The following is a 19,875-nucleotide window of genomic DNA, read 5'->3' on the forward strand; positions in this document are numbered from 1 at the left end:
TCTCTGGGCCAGTTGATTTCCAAAGTGGAATCCATAGCCCACCTATGTCTGAAATCACTCAGGATGCTTCTTAAAAAATTCAAAACATACCTTCAAGGAACATGTAATCACCAAAATATCAACACTTTTTGAGCCTGGAAGAAGACACAAAACTTCTGAATTCATTCTCAAAGCTATAAAATTGATTCTAAAATTAGACAAAGAGAGCACAAAGAAAGAATATTAGGTGCTAATCTAATTGACATTGATGAGAAGTTTTAGAAAATCAAATGTACCTGTACTTTAGAAGAATCATATATAATGATTAAATAGAGTTTAATCCTAGGAATGCAAGTATGTTTCTACTTCAGGAAAAATTTATTAATGTAATTAATTAAGGCAACATTGGAACACTTTTCTCTCCCCAAGACTGTACCTTGAATCTCTTTATAATAATAAGGCACACTTTTCAATATATGAAGAGCCAGAGAACGGCCAAAAAAGTTTAACTTTCTCCCCTTATCAAATACAGTGCCAGTTTTCACCTACATTACTCTGTCTCTCTACCTAAGAATGGGCTCTTGAAGACCTAAAACGTCCAAGGCTGCAGAGCCCATGTAGTCATGGGGGTGAGTGATGGAAGTGTTATTTTGGGGAACTAACTTTGAGTATGAAGAAAAAAAACATAGTAGGACAGTGGGGCAAAGAGGATGGGTTAAGAAGTGCTGAGGAAGGATTAAATCATTGAAACAAATTATAGGTTTATAATGGTGTCCAGTCACAAGTTTCTCAGCATATTTGGGACACTGAAGGGAAAATTTCTCCAAATTATTTCATAGAAGCATCTAAATAAAATAAAAATAAAATCTAAGCAAATATTTCAAGCAAGATTTTTTGACAGTATTCCATTTTCTGCTTTTTTTTCTTGGTGTGAAAAATATGCAGTCTTCCTCTTGAATGGGGCACAGAGCTATCTTTATGCATTACTTAGGGGCAAAAGTTACAACTAATGATCACAGTGTGTCAAACTTATCTTCTCCCCACCCAAAGGAAAAATGTTTACATGGTAATAACAAGAGGATTCTGTAGGAGTAACAAGAGGATTTCCCACAAAGGCTTACCAACTTATGAAAGAGAAAGCATTTGATCGATTTCATTGCCTACTCAACCAACCCCAAAATTATTAGGCTAGAAATAGAAGAAATTTTTCTTAACCTGATATAAAGTATTTATAAGAAATCCACAGGAAAGTTCAAAGATAACCATGAAAGATTAATTACTTTCTGTTAGAGTCAGGAGCAAACCAGCTCTTATGACTGGAGATGACAGACAATGCAATAGGACAAGAAAAAATATAATAAAGGGCATAACCATGAGAAAGAAGGAGGAAAACAATTACTGGTAAACATATTATTTTTCACTAGAAAAATACAAGAAATTCAAATGAAATATTGTTAAACAAAAGAGGTCAGTAAAACAGCTGAAACCACACCAATATATAATGAGCAATAGCATTCTTATATCATAATAATCATCAATTAGAAAAGGTAATAGACAAAAGATTCTAATTTTTATGGAAAAAAACCCTAGATGTAAACTTAACAAGGCATATGAAAAAAAGAAAAACCCTTAAAACTTAGGTGAATAAATTATGACACACCAGTACAAGAAGACACAACGTTGCAAGCATTTTTCCCCCATATGAATCTATAAATTCAATTACTTTTAAAAGAACCCCATTCAGATGTTGTAGAGGGAATATAATTTTTTAGGGAGAAACTAAGCCAAATGCCCAGATATATAGATTCATTTCATACTAAAAGTTTTGTAATAGAGATCATCCCTGATTGGTTATTGTCAAGTGGATTTTAATGTTTACATTATGTGATTTAAAGGTGAGCTGAAAGGGTGTCCCAAGTTTGTAATCTTTGCAGGGTGTTTTAATTTGTACACTTTGTACAAATATTCAGTTTCCTCTTGAAAGGAGATGAGTGCACACGGATTGCATGTGCCCCTACCTTCTTCTCTTCTGTTCTAACAGAGAAAGTGTTTTACCTTCTCTCAAAGGTCAGTCTCACCTGGCGTTCCCTGCATCACGTGCCGGTCTTCCCCTCCAGGTTGTTTCCTTTCCCTGTCTACAACCTTTCCCTGGTACAGGATGCTTCCCAACAGCACTTATGCATCTTTTTGCATGTCCATATGATTAAAAAATTCCCTTGAGCCCTCATCGACTTGTTGATGCTAGTTCTTCTCTCCTCGTTCTGTCTCTGCTTCCCCAGTATTTTTGAGAATGTAAGTTTGATAGCCATCAACCTATAGACAGTGTTTAAAGCCAGGAAAATATTTTTTCTTTTTCCAAGTATCAGACCCATATGTCCAACTGTCAAATTGAAACCTCTACGAAGATGACTTACAGGTATCTCAAACTAAACCCCTGGAGAGCATCCTCTATTCCTCTCCTCCCTGCACAAGTCTGCCATTCCCAGCTGCCACCTTGCCCCTCCCCAGCTTTTCGGATTGAGCCCATGATGTCGTCCCCCATTACCGACTGCACAGTTCTTCTTGACACTTCAACCAATCTTGTATATTCTGTTCCTAAGTATTTCTCCCATCTGCCTGCTTTTCATCATCTCTCCTTTCACCACCTCTCAGGTGAACCACTAGGATGCCCCTTAGCTATTCTCCTCTGGCTTGTCTTGCCCTTATCAACTCCATTCTTCTCCACTGCAGCCAGAGTGATCTTTTAAAAATACAAAGTGGTTATGTAATTTCCCTGCTTAAAACTCTTTGTTGGCTTTATGTCACTCTTAGGAGAATGTCTCCAATTTGTCACGTAGCCTTCAAAGTCCTGCCTGACCCGCTCATCTGCCTGCCTTTCCACCTCCACCTCTCACCACTGCCCTCCAGCTTCTTCAGTCTAGGTGCCCTTGCTATTTTTCAGTCTTCTGAGTGTATGGAGCTTTCCCCCACTTTATGCTATTCATGTATACTACTTTTTCTGTCTAGAGTGCTCTATCCCCATGATATTTTGCATTTTTCCTTCTTACCACTTAGCACAGTTTGTGCCTATATAGTTATCTGTGTGATTATATTTAGATGTCTATTTCCTCCACAAAGACTTAAGTTTCATGAGAGCCAGGCCTATGTCTCTTTGGCTCACCAAATAATGAAGTGACAGGCATAGAGCGAACATTCAAAAATATATATTGGGTGTAAAAAACAGATGATAGCTAATACTTTTATGCCTGGTAAGGGCAGGCACTGTAATACTTTTTTTCTTTTTTTTTTTTTTTGTGGTATGTGGGCCTCTCACTGTTGTGGCCTCTCCGTTGCGGAGCACAGGCTCTGGAGCGCAGGCTCAGCGGCCATGGCTCACGGGCCCAGCTGCTCCGCATCTTGTGGGATCTTCCCGGACCGGGGCACAAACCCGTGTCCCCTGCATCGGCAGGCGGACTCTCAACCACTGCGCCACCAGGGAAGCCCCACTGTAATACTTTTATATGTGATGTTTCACCTAATCCTTACTATCACCTCCATGAAGTTTTAGTTCTCTTATTTTGCACGCGGGGAACAGAAAATCAGAGAAGCTAAGCAATTTTCCCAAGGAATGGCTTAATTGGGATTCAAATTTAGGTCTCTGAATTCTAATCAGGTGAGCATTCTGCTGCACTTGGGCAAATAGTAGTAGATGGATTAGCCTACATGTTTTTCTTACACTAATTCTTTATTAGTCAGGTGTCAGTGACTATAGCCTGGAGAGAATGGGGGTATAGTTGAGATGTGAATGGGACTATAGAACTACTTAGACCCTGGATATGTGTGGAGGGTAGGTAGTTGGGGCATCATGGGGATTCCAGCCATTGGGGGTTATGAGCAAATGAAGGCATTGGGTTCTCGGGGATGGATGGGCACTAGAAAGAAGGGAGAAACAGACACAATGTTCCTTACTTTGAAATAGTGCCTGGGTCTTGCCATGATTATTTTGGTGCATATCAGAAGCAAATACTAAAAAGGATTCAGATCTACTTCTTCCTTCCACCAAAAACTCATCCGATCAATCTCATAAAAGTATTTACTTCTCCCTGTGGAATGGGAAGCCTTATTTTATTTATATTCATTTCTTTTACATATGTCAGTATCCAACAAAGCACTTGATAATATTTGCTAAGTGAATGAATGGGTGAATGAATAAACTTATTGGTCAGTGATAATTTTGCTTTATATATCATTCTTCTCTTGGGAATTTCTAGACACCCTGGATTAAAAAGAAGGATTAAACCTAAGGATGGGGATTTCAGTATCTTTGCCAAGCAGTATGAAGATATTTTAGAGTATTGGGACTTATGGCAGGGGTTGTAAAGTCTGGATATTATTGTTGAAATACATGTGAATTGTGAATAAAAGTTTTAGGAACCTTCATGGTCTCTGGGATGTATTTGAACTCAAGGGGAAAGGAAGTTATTTTGGAAACCCCAAGCATTAAATAAATGTAATTTATTGGAATTTACAAAGAAATTCTTAAAGACTTTGGGAATTTTTAAAATATATAACAATGGAAATGTTGGGAACAGTGAACACCTCTACAGAAGTAATTCTTATATTTATATAGAACATAAGCACTTCATGATCTTAGGAATGGAAAATACAGACTAGTTTGCTCAGAAGTTATGAACTTGAATACAATGTGTTAAAATGTAGAACAGAGATTATTTACTCAATATTTATTAGTCAGGTACTATATTCTAAGTTCTCTTTTAAGCATCAATTATGCATTTATGAAATAATGCATATAATTTTTAAAACAAATAGAAAACAAGCATTTTATTTTTAAGGAATTTAATAGTGTTTTGGAGGGGTTTTTCCCTCCAGCTGGAAGAAATAATTGAAAGCTTGAGAAAACAATAACCAATAACATTAAAGAAAAGTAAAGAATCTCATAGTTTTCTGGACACATTGCCCTCTCTAGTGTCAAGCAGAGAAAAAAAGAGAGGATCTGTTTTCAAAAAAGAGCTGAAGGGGAAATAAACTCATTGAAAATAATGTTTGCTACATGGAGCTATATCACTTATTTCATAGATCTTCATGTTTTTTCTTCAGGATTAAATTGGGAAAATATATTTATTTACTACAAGCTGATTTCATTATTTTTCTTAAGGAAACAAATCAAAACAAAAACCCACATAGGAAAATAAATTTGGTGCCTCATTTGGCTTTAACACTAACTGCCACATGTAAAAATTTAATAATTGGATCACCTGAGACTTATCAGTTTATGCCTTTCCAAATATGAATGTGTCATGTACGACAAGGGATGGAGAGGAATTTAATCATGAAACTTCAGGTTAGTACAGATTCATTAATGATACATTGAGATAACAGAATTATGTGGATAAAGCCTCTGCCCTCATTATGTGGATAAAACATCTGACCTCAAATTTATCAGAATGCCTGCTCTTCACTTTTATGTCTCCTGGGGATTGCAAGGTCTAGGTTTTTGCTGTTGTTATCCTGTTGCTTGTTTTTTTGTCTTGAGTCACCTGAGCAATCAGAGCACCATGGACCTTGTTTCAAGTGGCAAAACCAATGACCATGGGCATGCAGATATCTCTGAGGTCCTGTTTTCACTTCCTTTGGGTAAATACCCAGATGTGGAATTTCTGGATCATATGGTGGTTCTATTTTTAATTTTTTGAGGAACCTCCATACTGTTTTCCATTGTGGCTGTACCAGTTTATAATTCCCACCAACAGTGCACTAAGGTCCCATTTTTTCAATTTCTTGCCAACACTTGTTATCTGTGTTTTCTTTTTGATAAAAGCCATACTAAGGGTTGTGAGGTGATATCTTGTAGTTCTGATTTGCATTTCCCTGATGATTAGTGATGTTGAGCACATTTTCATATACCTGTGGTACATTTGTTATGTTTTCTTTGGGGAAATGTCTATTCAGTTCCTTTGCCCATTTTTTAAATTGAGTGGTTGCCGGGACAGGGAAGATGGGGAAACGAAGAGGTACTAGTCAAAGGGTACAATGTTAAGTTATGCATGATGAATAAATCCTAGAGAGCTATTGTACAGCAAAGTGCCTATAGCAAACAATACGATATTCTGTACTTAAAATTTGCTAAGAGGGTAGATATTAGGTTAAGTGTTCTTATCCAAAAGTAATAATAAGTAAATAAGTTGATAAAAGGGTGGGAAGAAATTTTTGGAAAGAATAGATAGGTTTATGGCCTAGATTGTAGTGATGTTACATGGGTGTATACTTATTTCTAAATTCATTAAGTTGTATACATGAAATATGTACAGCTTTTTGCATGTCAATTATACATCAATTTTTTAAATATTAAAGTTGTATTAAAAAAAGGCAATACCAAGTTGGCCACGCTGAATTCTTTGAAGCCTAATGGAGAGAACTGCAGCATAACAGCATCTCAAGACTAAAAATAAAACAAAACCAAGAAAGCTGGAATAAAAGAAGGCACAAATTCTTTTCTATTTCTATAAAAATGGCAGCACCTTCTGGTATGTTCCTTTCAGAATTTGGGCTTTAGAGGATTGATCTGATACAGTTGGTAACTTTACTTAAAGACCTTCCTATTAAATAGATTCAAAATATTTTTGAAGAACAGATGGTATAGATTAGAGGAAGAGATAAACACTGTATGTTAAACATTTTATTGATCAATTAAAATATCATAATTTAAAATGTTGATTCTACTGTGGGAATTATGCATGTTTGTCTGTGATGGAGAAAGACACAGAGAGAGTGTGTGTGGGGAGGGGATGGGAATTTGTTGTCCGAAGTTTAAATTGGACTCTTCTCATGAGGTGAGAGTGAAGAGAGCAGCCTCCCCCTACCCCCACCCCAAAGACACACACACCAGGCAGGCAGATGGCTTTTCTTCAAGGTGTAAGGAAGCTGGCTTTCAGGCCTGAATCATGTGCTTCTGGGTACTTTGAAAACTGCCTCTTCTGCCTATATTTAAGACCAGTTTGAAAAGAATGATAGAGTAGAATAAAGAAACCACCTGTGTGGATTTGATAAAAAAGGCAGGCTGTAAAGTTAGCAGCTCTTTGAAAAGAATATAGTTATAGAAAGACTGCATCATCTTCTAGCACTTCTTTGTTCTGATTTTTCTATAAGACAACGAATTCTTTATAAATGAACACCAACATCTCTGTATATTAGTCTACTTGACTTTCATTTTCAATCATGTTAACCTTTCATTCCTGTGAACTGTTTATGTATGACAATTTCCATTCTATTCTAAAAGTAATTTTTTTGGATGAGCCATCCTCATATATCGTGATAGATGGAATATTTGGATAAATCGTCAGAGTCACCAAAAGCTAAATGACTACAAAGGAGAGAAAATACTACCAATGACTGTGTACATATGTATATCTAAGTATCTAAAATAGTTACTTTAGAGCTAAAAATAGTCTTCTCTTTTTAAAAAGGAAGATTGGGTCACTTAATAGTGATTGAAATGGCATTAAAACTTATTTTTCCATTGGTTCACATATTTATGGGAAAGTATTGGAGCTAAGACTGAATGTGGAAACAAGCTTATTAATTATGGAAGGTACAGGAAAATAACAAGCCTACAAATAGTCCTTGTATGTCCTGCTCTGCCCTTGCATCATGCCATCATTCTCCCCTAGAAGTCAGAGACATGTCCAAAGTTGGTGTAGGCTGTGTTCCTGACAGTAGAAGGGTTGGAGTGGAAACTGTCTTCACCACCTAAGTTATGGGCCTGATACAGTGAATATAACACAAGCAGTGGGTCTGCCTGCCCTAAATTGTGCTTATTTGCGAGACCCCATCATTATTCCCAGGATCTGTGCCCTTCGCCCTTGATCTCTTTTCTACAGGATTTAGATGAATGTCAGACCCTTGGAATGCTACACAATAGTGACCTTGATCCCCTGACTTTGCTGGGGGAAAAAAATGAGTTTAAATCTAGTTTTGAAATTATATGGCACGTTTTGTAGCTATAGTAGTCAGATCATTCCTGATACAAAGAAGCCCTCACCTTCTGTCGGAGACATCTGCCTTTTGATGTGGCTCAGGATTTCTGGTCTTAAGTGTAGCTATGCATTTATAGAAGACTAATGCCTCTTTGTTTTTATTTTTGTAGTTGTATTTGATACGTGGGGAAAGTCAGGTGGTTTTTCCTGAGTGTTAACTTTCCAGATATTATTTATAAAGCTTTATCCTTCTCATTGTCAAAATACAACCATTTCAGGGGAGGAAAAAAAAAACCCAAACACCGCATGGGAAAAAACACTAAAATAAAGATGGTGGGATGTTTAGTGTTTGACGGATGAACAAATAGAAAGAGGGTGTAATTCTGGACCAAGAGTCACCACCCCATGGCTGGTCCTGAGCTCCTCTGAGGGGGAAAGAAGTCTTTAATTACATCTGGTACTCATTAATTCTTTTTGGAGTCTCTTTCCAGATATGTTCCCCCATCAACCTCCCCTCGAGCAACAGAAATTCCAGATGGTTCCCCCCATATGCCAGTGCTCATCCTCTTCAGTAGGATAGATTGGTCACTGACATAGTAGGATGCAGGAGCCTTGGCCAAGTCAAGACAAGGTGAAAAGCACTGGGCCACAGTTAAATTAGATGTGGTCTGTCATTCAAGTTTCTAAGTGGGTTGTGTGCATAACTGCTTCTGAATTTTCTGAAATGTCTTGAGTAACTTCATGGAAATCATGCTACTCCTAGACAATGTGACATATTGGTCCTAACTTTCCACACCTGGAACAGAGAGAAATCCTCTAGAAGCTGTCATTATAGCTGAGGCTTGGTCCATTTGGACCTGATCTGCTCTAGATACTAAGTCAGGAGGAAGTGTTTTGCCTGCATCACTTGCAGTGCTAGCTGTCATCTCTGTTACCGTAATACAAGGAGAATTCTTTTACTAAATTGTTTAGTGGTAATAGATTTATTTCATTTTCACAGAATTTTTTTTATAATAGGCAGTTGGACAGACCTTCTATTTTGAAGTCGATGAAAATGAAGATGAGGTCAATCTCCATGTAATGAAAAAGTATATTATCATTTCAAGGATATTGCATTGTATTTATTTGTCTGTCTTCACCTGATGATGGGAGACATGTCTAACTCATCTTTTTTTTTTTTAACATCTTAATTGGAGTATAATTGCTTTACAGTGTTGTGTTACTTTCTGCTGTATAACAAAGTGAATCAGCTATATGCATACGTATATCCCCATATCCGCTCCGTCTCGCGTTTCCCTCCGACATTTCTTATCCCACCCCTCTAGGTGGGATCAGCACCGAGCTGATCTCCCTGTGCTATGGGGCTGCTTCCCACTAGCTGTCTATTTTCCATTTGGTATTGTATATATGTCAATGCTACTCTCTCACTTCGTCCCAGCTTACCCTTCCCGCTCACCGTGTCCTCAGGTCCATTCTGTATGTCTGTGTCTTTATTCCTGTCCTGCCCTTAGGTTGATCAGAATCAGTTTTTCTTTTTAGATTTCATATATATATATGTTAGCATATGGTATTTGTTTTTCTCTTTCTGACTTACTTCACTCTGTATGACAGACTCTAGGTCCATCCACTTTACTACAAATAATTCAATTTCGTTTCTTTTTATGGCTGAGTAATATTCCATTGTATATATGTGCCACATCTTCTTTATCCATTCATCTGTTGATGGACACTTAGGTTGCTTCCATGTCCTGGCTATTGTAAATAGTGTTGCAATGAACGTTGTGGTACATGACTCTTTTTGAATTATGGTTTTCTCACGGTATATGCCCAGTAGTGGGATTTCTGGGTCATATGGTAGTTCTATTTTTAGTTTTACAAGGAGCCCCCATACTGTTCTCCATAGTGGCTGTATCAATTTACGTTCCTACCAACAGTGCAAGAGGGTTCCCTTTTCTTCACACCTCTCCAGCATTTCTTGTTTGTAGATTTTTTGATGATGGCCATTCTGACTGGTGTGAGGTGATACCTCATTGTCGTTTTGATTTGCATTTCTCTAATGATTAGTGATGTTGAGCATCTTTTCATGAGTTTGTTGGCAATCTGTATATCTTCTTTGGAGAAATGTCTATATAGGTGTTCTGCCCATTTTTGGATTGGGTTGTTTGTCTTTTTGATTTTGAGCTGCATGAGCTGCTTGTATATTTTGAAGATTAATCCTTTGTCAGTCGCTTTGTTTGCGAATATTTTTTCCCATTCTGAGGATTGTCTTTTCCTCTTGTTTATGGTTTCCATTGCTGTGCAAAAAGCTTTTAAGTTTCGTTTGGTCCCATTTGTTTATTTTTGTTTTTATTTCCATTTCTCTAGGAGGTGGGTCAAAAGGATGTTGCTGTGATTTATGTCATAGAATGTTCTGCCTATGTTTTCCTCTAAGAGTTTTAGAGTTTCTGGCCTTACATGTAGGTCTTTAATCCATTTTGAGTTTATGTTTGTGTATGGTTTTAGGAAGTGTTCTAATTTAATTCTTTTACATGCAGCTGCCCAGTTTTCCCAGAAAAACTTATTGAAAAGGCTGTCTTTTCTCCATTGTATACTCTTGCTTGCTTTATCAAAGATAAGGTGACCATATGTTCATGGGTTTATCTCTGGGCTTTCTATCCTGTACCATACTGTCTTGATTACTGTAGCTTTGTAGTATAGTCTAAAGTCCGGGAGCCTGATTCCTCCAGCTCTGTTTTTCTTTCTCATGATTGCTTTGGCTATTCGGGGTCTTTGGTCTTTCCATACAAATTGTGAAATTTTTTGTTCTAGTTCTGTGAAAAATGCCATTGATAGGGATTGCATTGAATCTGTGGATTGCTTTGGGTAGTAGAGTCATTTTCACAATGTTGATTCTTCCAATCCAAGGACATGGTATATCTCTCCATCTTTAATTTTGTATCATCTTTAATTTCTTTCATCAGTGTCTTACAGTTTTCTGCATACAGGTCTTTTGTCTCCTTAGATAGGTTTATTCCTAGGTATTTTATTCTTTTTGTTGCAATGGTAAAAGGGAGTGTTTCCCTAATTTCTCTTTAAGATTTTTCATCCTTAGTTTATAGGAATGCAAGAAATTTCTGTGCATTAATTTTGTATCCTGCTACTTTACCAAATTCATTGATTAGCTCTAGTAGTTTTCTGGTACCATCTTTAGGATTCTCTATGTATAGTATCATGTCATTTGCAAACAGTGACAACTTTACTTCTTCTTTTCCGATTTGGATTCCTTCTGTTTCTTTTTCGTCTCTGATTACTGTGGCTAAAACTTCCAAAACTACCTTGAATAATAGTGGTTAGAGTGGGCAACCTTGTCTTCCTGATCTTAGTGGAAATAGTTTCAGTTTTTCACCATTGAGGACAATATTGGCTGTGGGTTTGTCATATATGGCCTTTATTATGTTGAGGTCAGTTCCCTCTATGCCTACTTTCTGGAAAGTTTTTTTTTAGCACAAATGGGTGTTGAATTTTGTCGAAAGGTTTTTCTGCATCTATTGAAATGATCATATGGTTTTTCTCCTTCAGTTTGTTAATATGGTGTATCACATTGATTGATTTGAATATACTGAAGAATCCTTGCATTCCTGGAATAAACCCCACTTGATCATGGTGTATGATCCTTTTAATGTGCTAGTATTTTGTTGAGGATTTTTGCATCTGTGTTCGTCAGTGCTATTGACCTCTACTTTTCTTTTTTTGTGACATCTTTGTCTGGTTTTGGTATCAGGGTGATGGTGGCCTCGTAGAATGAGTTTGGGAGTGTTCCTCCCTCTGCTATATTTTGGAAGGTTTTGAGAAGGATAGGTGTTAGATCTTCTCTAAATGTTTGATAGAATTCGCTTGTGAAGCCATCTGGTCCTGGGCTTTTGTTTGTTGGAAGATTTTTAATCACAGTTTCAATTTCAGTGCTTGTGATTGCTCTGTTTATATTTTCTGTTTCTTCCTGGTTCAGTCTTGGAAGGTTGTGCATTTCTAAGAACTTGTCCATTTCTTCCAGGTTGTCCATTTTATTGGCATAGAGTTGCTTGTAGTAATCTCTCATGATTCTTTGTATTTCTTCAGAGTCAGTTGTTACTTCTCCTTTTTCATTTCTTATTCTGTTGATTTGAGTCTTCTCCCTTTTTTTCTTGTTGAGTCTGGCTAATGGGTTATCACTTTTGTTTATCTTCTCAAAGAAGCAGCTTTTAGTTTTATTGATCTTTGCTATCTTCTTCTTGGATTGATCATTATGTAGTGTCCTTCCTTTGTCTATTGTAATAGTCTTTATTTTAAAGTCTATTTTGTCTGATATGAGAATTGCTACTCCAGCTTTCTTTTGATTTCCATTTGCATGGAATATTTTTTTCCATCCCCTCACTTTCAGTCTGTATGTGCCCCTAGGTCTGAAGTGGGTCTCTTGTAGACAGCATATATATGGGTCTTGTTTTTGTATACATTCAGCCAGTCTATGTCTTTTGGTGGGAGCATTTAATCCATTTACTTGTAAGGTAATTATTGAAATGTATGTTCTTATTACCGTTTTCTTAATTGTTTTGGGTTTGTTTTTGTAGGTCTTTTCCTTCTCTTGTGTTTCCTGCCTAGAGAAGTTTCTTTAGCGTTTGTTGTAAAGCTGGGTTGGTGGTACTGAATTCTGTTAACTTTTGCTTATCTGTAAAGGTTTTAATTTCTCCATTGAATCTGAATGAGATCCTTGCTGGGTAGAGAAATCTTGGTTGTAGGTTTTTCTCTTCCATCACTTCAAGTATGTCCTTCCAATCCCTTCTGGCTTGCAGAGTTTCTGCTGAAAGATCAGGTGTTAACCTTATGGGGATTCCCTTATATATTATTTGTTGCTTTTCCCTGGTTGCTTTTAATATTTTTTCTGTGTATTTAATTTTTGATAGTTTGATTAATATGTGTCTTGGCGTGTTTCTCTTTGGGTTTATCCTGTATGGGACTCTCTGTGCTTCCTGGACTTGATCGACTATTTCCTTTCCCATGTTAGGGAAGTTTTCAACTATAATCTCTTCAAATATTTTCTCAGGCCCTTTTTTTTTCTCTCCTTCTTCTGTGACCCCTATAATTTGAATGTTGGTGCATTTAATGTTGTCCCAGAGGTCTCTGAGACTGTCCTCAGTTCTTTTCATTCTTTTTTCTTTATTCTGCTCCCTGGCAGTTATTCCACCATTTTATCTTCCAGCTCACTTATCCGTTCTTCTGCCTCAGTTATTCTGTTATGGCTTCCTTCTAGAGTATTTTTAATTTCAGTAATTGTGTTGTTCATCACTGTTTGTTTGCTCTTTAGTTCTTCTAGATCCTTGTTAAATGTTTCTTGTATTTTGTCCATTGTGTTTCCGAGATTTTGGATCATCTATACTCTCATTACCCTGAATTGTTTTTCAGGTAGGTTGCCTATTTCGTCTTCATTTATTTGGTCATGTAGGTTTTTACCTTGCTCCTTTGTATGTAACATATTTTTTTGTCGTTTCTTTTTTTTGATGGGTGGTGCTGTATTCCTGTTTTACTGGTTGTTTGGCCTGAGACATCCAGCACTGGGGTTTGCAGGCAGTTGTATAGAGCTGGGTCTTGGTGCTGAGATGAAGACCTCTGGGAGGCCTCACTCTGATTGATATTCCCTGGGGTCTGAGGTTCTCTGTTAGTCCAGCGGTTTGGACTCAGAGCTCCTTCCACAGGAGCTTGGGCCTGACCTCCTGCCTTGGAACCAAGATCCCGCAAGCTTCATGGCGCAGTAAAAAAAATAAATAAAAGAAAGAAAGAAAAACATCTACTAAGGGGGAATGTGCTAAAGACCAAAGGGAAAACTTTAAATTCCATGTAATAGACATATTTTAACTGAGAAGTATATTCAAAAGAGGCCTAATATCATGCTTTTGTGTGTGTGTGTGTTGTGTGTAAGTATTTTGTGAATGAGAGAAAACCTTTATTGAAGAAATTCAGTTATTTTGTACAATCAGGTTCAACAGCCAAACACTGGTAGAATGGACCATAGGTTGGCAGAGATAAAGGCTATTTGTATAGAACTCTTGTATTGAAAAGTGTTTGCTTGAAATAATTTCTATCTTGCTTTTGAAGTCATGTTAAAGCCATGAATCTATAAAATATATGTTAAACCTAGAACATTCTCTAGATATTTCACTCTTTTGTTTGAATGTGTGGAAAGGAGCAGACATGAAATTGAAATGCAAATTTATTTTCATCTGTTTAGCCTGATAATTCATTTTGTATCAGTCACTAATAAACTTGAATTTTAAGGGGTTTCGGGAACTAAACTCAACAGATCTGGGCAATGTTTATTTAACAGCTTTATCTTTGATGTCACAGTAAGCACTAGGGATTTTGAAAAAGGGATGTTCTCTTCTCCTAAGGAAGTAACAGTTGGAGAGAAAGACATAATTACACTGAGGACCAGCCCAGTGACAGTTCCCTCCTTACAAGCAATAATCATGTATGTAATTACAATAATGTGTTTTAGTGCTATGTTGTAAGAAGAGAGATTTTCACAGGGGAGTGGTGGATCCAGTGTGAGACCATGAATGGCTTACCAGCAGAGCTAAAACTTGGGCTGCTTCTGATGAATGAGTGGGTGATGCAGATGCTGTTTGGCCCACGCCCACACCATGAGAACCTGTGTTCTACTATTTAACTGAGACACAAGGGGAGGGAGGGAATATGTGCAGGAGAATTTAGGGACCAGGTCCGGGGATGTCACACTTCGATTCTGCCTACGTTTTATTGACTACACCTCAGTCACATGGCTCATTTAATTGTAGAGGAGGCTAGAAAAGGTAGTCTAACTATGAACCAGGAGGAAGAGGGAAATGATTGGTTCACAACCCTCTACTCTCTGCCATAGGAAGGTGTGGTGGTCTTATCCTTTGAGCAGTAGGCAGGAACCAGAAAAGACAATTCCTGAGAAGTTAATTTTGGTGAGCAGGTCCTTAAGAACAACAGGTGCATTGTTTTCTGGAATGAGAAGTGAGGTTATGTTAAAAAATTCCTTAAATATGAAACAGAAACAGACTCACAGCCATAGAGAATAGACTTGTGGTTGCCAAGGGAGAGGGGGTGGGAGAAGGAAGGACTGAGAGTGTGGGATTAGCAGAGGCAAACTATTATATATAGAGTGGATAACCAACAAGGACCTACTGTATAGCACAGGGAACTATATTTATTATCTTCTAATAACCTATAATGGAAAAGAATATATATATATGTATAACTGAATTACTTTACTGTACACCAGAAACTAACACAACATTGTAAATCAACTATACTTCAACAAAATAATTTTTTTTTTAATTCCTTAAAAATCTTTGCATGTGTCAGTGATTATGATACTTAAGATGTAAGCAGAAATGTTTATTTGATATCTTTAATTTGGGTTGAATTACTACCAAGCCTCAGAAAGTAACACTTAATACTTTGGCACACATGAAATATTTACTGTTTTAAAGGTGAATTTTTACTCATGTATTACTCTATTGTTACTTTCAAACAAAAATCAATGTTTCTTTCTCCTGAAGTTGTATGGAAACTGCTTTTATGGAAGGGGAAATTAAGAATAAGTTTTAACTTGTCCCATGAGCTCTGTAAGCTTGCCAAGCTAATGGACAACAGTACTAATAATGAAAATTTCCAGTGTTTATTGAGCATGTACCAGACACTGGGCTTTTCGTGGTGGGATTGGGGAATTGAGAATGGTTCAGCCCTTTAGGTCTATTGATTCATTTAATCCTCACAAAAACCTTATGAATGAAGCAGGTATTTTTATTATCATCCTCACTTCACAGATTAGAAAACTGAGGCACAGAGGGGTAAAATTGTTGGTCCACGCAGTCAGACAGTAGCAGAGCTGGAATTCACATCCAGATAGTCTGACTTCAGAGGCCAAGGTCGTCTGTATGGTTGTCTACCTCTTAGACAGGAGAGCCAAACTGGAGGAATGGGGACAAAGGGTGTGGAGCTCATCTGGACGTTTGCACTAAAGTAGGCTTGGGGCAGGGTTTGGGGCATCAGCAATGCCTTTGGCCATGACCCCCAGTTTGTAAAATGATGGCAGAATGTATGCATCATGCCTCTTGTTTCCCCTGCCTCTTTATGAAAGCCTAGACTTTGGAAAACCATTTGCTATTCCACTTCCTGCCCCTCTCCTGGCCCAGGCAGCAAGGGAAGCAGCTCCTGAACTGTCTCGAGCACCGCAGTGCAGGTCGCTGGAGGAGAGGAGGTAATTCTCGTTGTGTTTATGGGTCTGAGCAATTTCTTTTCCTTCTGCAGACAGGACTGTCCTTGTGGATACAGATCTTCCGTCCCTCAGAGGCCTCTATGTGATGGGGACTCTAGAATTCCCTGTGGACAGAAGCAACGTTCTGAGCCTGGCGTGCATGCTCATTGCAGGCGGGGAACTGAAAGTCGGTGAGTCAAAGGCAAGGGCACCAGAATTGGGAGGAGAGAGAGACCTTGGGAGAGTATGGTGTCCTCCAGCAGGGTTGCTTGAGGGAGTGTGGGGAGGGCTGAGGCAAGGAGGAAGTTTGCTAGTAAAGCTTCTCCCTGGCAAGCTTTGGACACAGACAGAGGTGATGTTTGTTGGTCAACCCCTCCTGTCCACCCGCTGTCTGCTGCCATCTGGTCCCAGGGTCCTCATACTCATTGCAGGGCTCTTTTTGCCTCCTTCAGGCCACACATCAATTCTCCCTTTAGTTCTTTGTGTGAGAATTTACCCGTGGCTCACTCTTTCAGAAGATCTTATAGGGTGGATTTGTTATCCTTTCATCAAGCAACTCACAGGAAAATTTCAGTTGCTATCTTAGTGCACATCCTTCAGCGAACAGACCTGAAAGCTAAGCTGTGCGCTCGTGCTATACTGGGGCAGAAATCGCTGTGAAGTGAGAGTGAGCCTCTCAAGGAAGCAGGGCTGTTTGCGCAGTGTGGGAGATGCCTTGAGAGGAGCCTTATAGAGCCATCACATCCTAGGACAGTAAAGGGAGAAAGCTTGGGAGAAGGCAAGCAATTCACCTGGCCCCCTCCCCCCCAAACCCATGAACTGCTCTGTCTGTTATGTTTTGTGGCTTCCTGGTCAGGGGCCAGAGATGCAATGGTGCTAGGAGATGAGGGTCCTCCTGCTGGGAAGTGAGGGATGTTGCAGGATGGAGTGGATCTGGGGTGGTCTTTAACCAGGTCTGGTACACTGGCTTACTTAAATAAAAACGCGAGTTGCTCTAGGTAGGTTCTGTACTTGAAACTGTTGTACACAATGATGGGAAGACATGTCCCTTGCCCTCAAAGGAACTACTTTTGAACTCAGAAAGGCGTTCTACTTTGACCCCACAGAGGAGATTAAAAGAGAATTTTCAGAAACAAAAATACCTTATCCCAAAGAAACAATCTCTGATGGTGAGGAAATGTTTAGATATTGTTGTTCAGTAGCATGCAAATTTTAGACTCTCTGGAAGGAGAGACTTCTAGGCCTAACTACCTGTCCAAAGTTTAAATCACTGCAAGAAGCTTCCTGAAAAATTTTGGTCAAACCTCTTCTTGAATGCTTCCAGTGACAGAAAAATCAAAACATTTTGAGACAACGTGTTCCCACTTTTAAAAAGTCTGTTAGAATTCTTTCCCTTCTTATAGACAAAGTCTATCTATCTTCCTCTAATTTCTGTTGGTTCAGGTTCTTCTGTTTGATCTATTTAGGATGAGTGTCAAACTCTTCTTTTGATAGCCCTTCATCTACATTTTATTGAATCTTCTCTTTTTCAGGTTATGCAGTTCCTATTATTTTAGCCATATATAAATCGCAGTTATTTTAATCACAGTTATCATTATGATTATATAATTATAGTTATATCATTTTAATCACAGTTATTGATGTTTTAAAATAATTTTTATTTTTGCTTCTATTGTGCCACCTGGAAAATACAGAAAAGCAAGTAGAAAGTTATACCGAAGAAATAAAGTAATCACTTATACTCCCAAATGTAAAGATAGATGCAGTTAATGTTTTGTAGCCCTAAAATCATTTTTTTCCTTACACGTGCATGTGTACATGCACACACGTGCTCTAAAACATAGAGTATACAGTCTGATAATCTTCTGAATCCTATACTAACAATATGAGAATTTCCTCAATTCATTCTATTTCCAAGACACAATTTTGATAGCTTTAATATTCCACATCCATGTGAGTCTATACATACACATACCTGCATAATAATTTAGTTAACTATTTTTCTATTGTTGAACTTCAAGGTTATTTCAGGTTTTGATTTTTTTGTTTTTTTTGTCCTTGTAACTTACTCTGCAATGAACATCTTAGTACTTAAGTCGTTATTTACATCTCTGATTATTTTCTCAGGATAGACTTTTATAAGTGGAATTAATGGGCCTAAGGGTAAGTGCATGCTTTAAGGTCCTGGATGCATATTGTCAAATTGCTTTTTGGAAAGATTTTACAAATTTGCACTGCCTCCACATTTCTGAGTTATGAGATCCCCTCATGCTTCCTGAAATTGTCACTAAACACACTTGTTTTGTTTAATTCCTCTGAAAGTATGAAGCCAGGGGGAAAGAACTATTCTCCAGATTAAGAGTATAAGCATAAGTCATGACTTATTCTGAACAGAGTGAAATGAATATAGCAGAATTGGGCTATATTCATGGGCTCTAAGTCAGACAGCCTGGGGTCACATCTGACCTGGTTACCTACTTGATGTTTGGCCTTAAATAAGTCAGCCTCTGGATGCCTCCATCACTTCATCTGTAACATATGATAGAACCTACCTCAGAGGGATGCTGAAACCATAAGTATAACAGCTCCTACTAAGTGCTTGGCATATAGTAGGTGTTTAATAAATGCTAGTTTATCTGTAAGGGTGCCTGCGGGAAGTACATGTCATACTAACTTGGGCAATTGGAGGAGATTTTAATGAAGGAACCATTTACAAAAATCCAAAAGGCCTGGGGCAAACCCCAGGGCTAGAAACAGGAGAGTATCCTTATCATCCCTTCCCCTAAAGGAGTAAGAGGAGATTGTTAACTGGAATCAGAGATGGAGGTGAATGCCTGAAGATGGTTGTCAGACAGCACCATGAACTTTTGTGTGACTGGGACACACTCAGTACCCAGAAGGACCTCTGGGAGTAAATACCCACATCTTACTCTCTGTCCTCCCTCATCTCCTGCTCATGCTACCATTTAGCCAAACCCAACCAGAACTCCGAATAAAGGAAGATTCACTGATGTCCTGTGTCCAGGACAGCTGGGGCAGTGAGCAAAGGAGGGCAGAGTTTGGAAATGAGGTATCAGTGGGCGCTCTCCACCACAGATACAGTTTTTCTTTTAAAACAGCCAAAGATTCAATTTCATCCAGCTGATTATGCCAACTACTTCATCAACTCTAATTCCTTCTCTTTTTGCATATGTTGCCTCAAATACATATCTCTACATTGTACACTTGTATAAGAATTATTTTGTTTTCACTTGGGTTTTAGGGAGACCTAAGTGCAATATTCTTTACTTATGTCTTTTTTTAATTATTTCAATCCATCTTTCCACAGTGAGGAAATCCTTTTGGCTTCTGATTTTTTCCTCCCAGATTAATATCACTTGCTCATTTGTTTAATATTCTATAAAATTCTCATCCAGTTAACTGATAGAAATATTCAATAAAATTGAGCCTTGTTCTTGTTACTACAAAACTTATTTCAGGTTGGCATCTTCTATTGCTAAGAGTGATCTTTTTTTGTAAGTTTTTTAGGTTTCTGAGGTCACTTATTACTATAATTCAAACTTGTTACTTGTGAAAATCTGTACTTTTGAAGGGAAGTGACACAATGCCACTTTCCAGTTTTGATTTATACATTTCAAACCTTATTTTTAATTGTGTCCATTACCAACT

The 19,875-nt window shown here is 38.0% G+C and overlaps 1 protein-coding gene across 23 annotated transcripts in view; it reads left to right on the forward strand.

Annotated features, from left to right (window-relative positions):
* PKHD1 (PKHD1 ciliary IPT domain containing fibrocystin/polyductin) overlaps nt 1-19,875 on the forward strand; it is a 623,301-nt gene that overhangs the window by 263,516 nt on the left and 339,910 nt on the right. For all 23 annotated transcript variants that reach the window (XM_029242351.1, XM_029242350.1, XM_029242348.1 and 20 more), the window contains one exon: nt 16,260-16,397. In XM_029242351.1, the coding sequence (XP_029098184.1) occupies nt 16,260-16,397 (138 nt within the window). The remainder of the gene's footprint in view (nt 1-16,259; nt 16,398-19,875) is intronic.

Source organism: Monodon monoceros, unplaced genomic scaffold (genome assembly GCF_005190385.1).
Source record: "Monodon monoceros isolate NGI ecotype Baffin Bay Population unplaced genomic scaffold, NGI_Narwhal_1 Super_Scaffold_3, whole genome shotgun sequence".
In the NCBI taxonomy this organism is placed as follows: Eukaryota; Metazoa; Chordata; class Mammalia; order Artiodactyla; family Monodontidae; genus Monodon; species Monodon monoceros.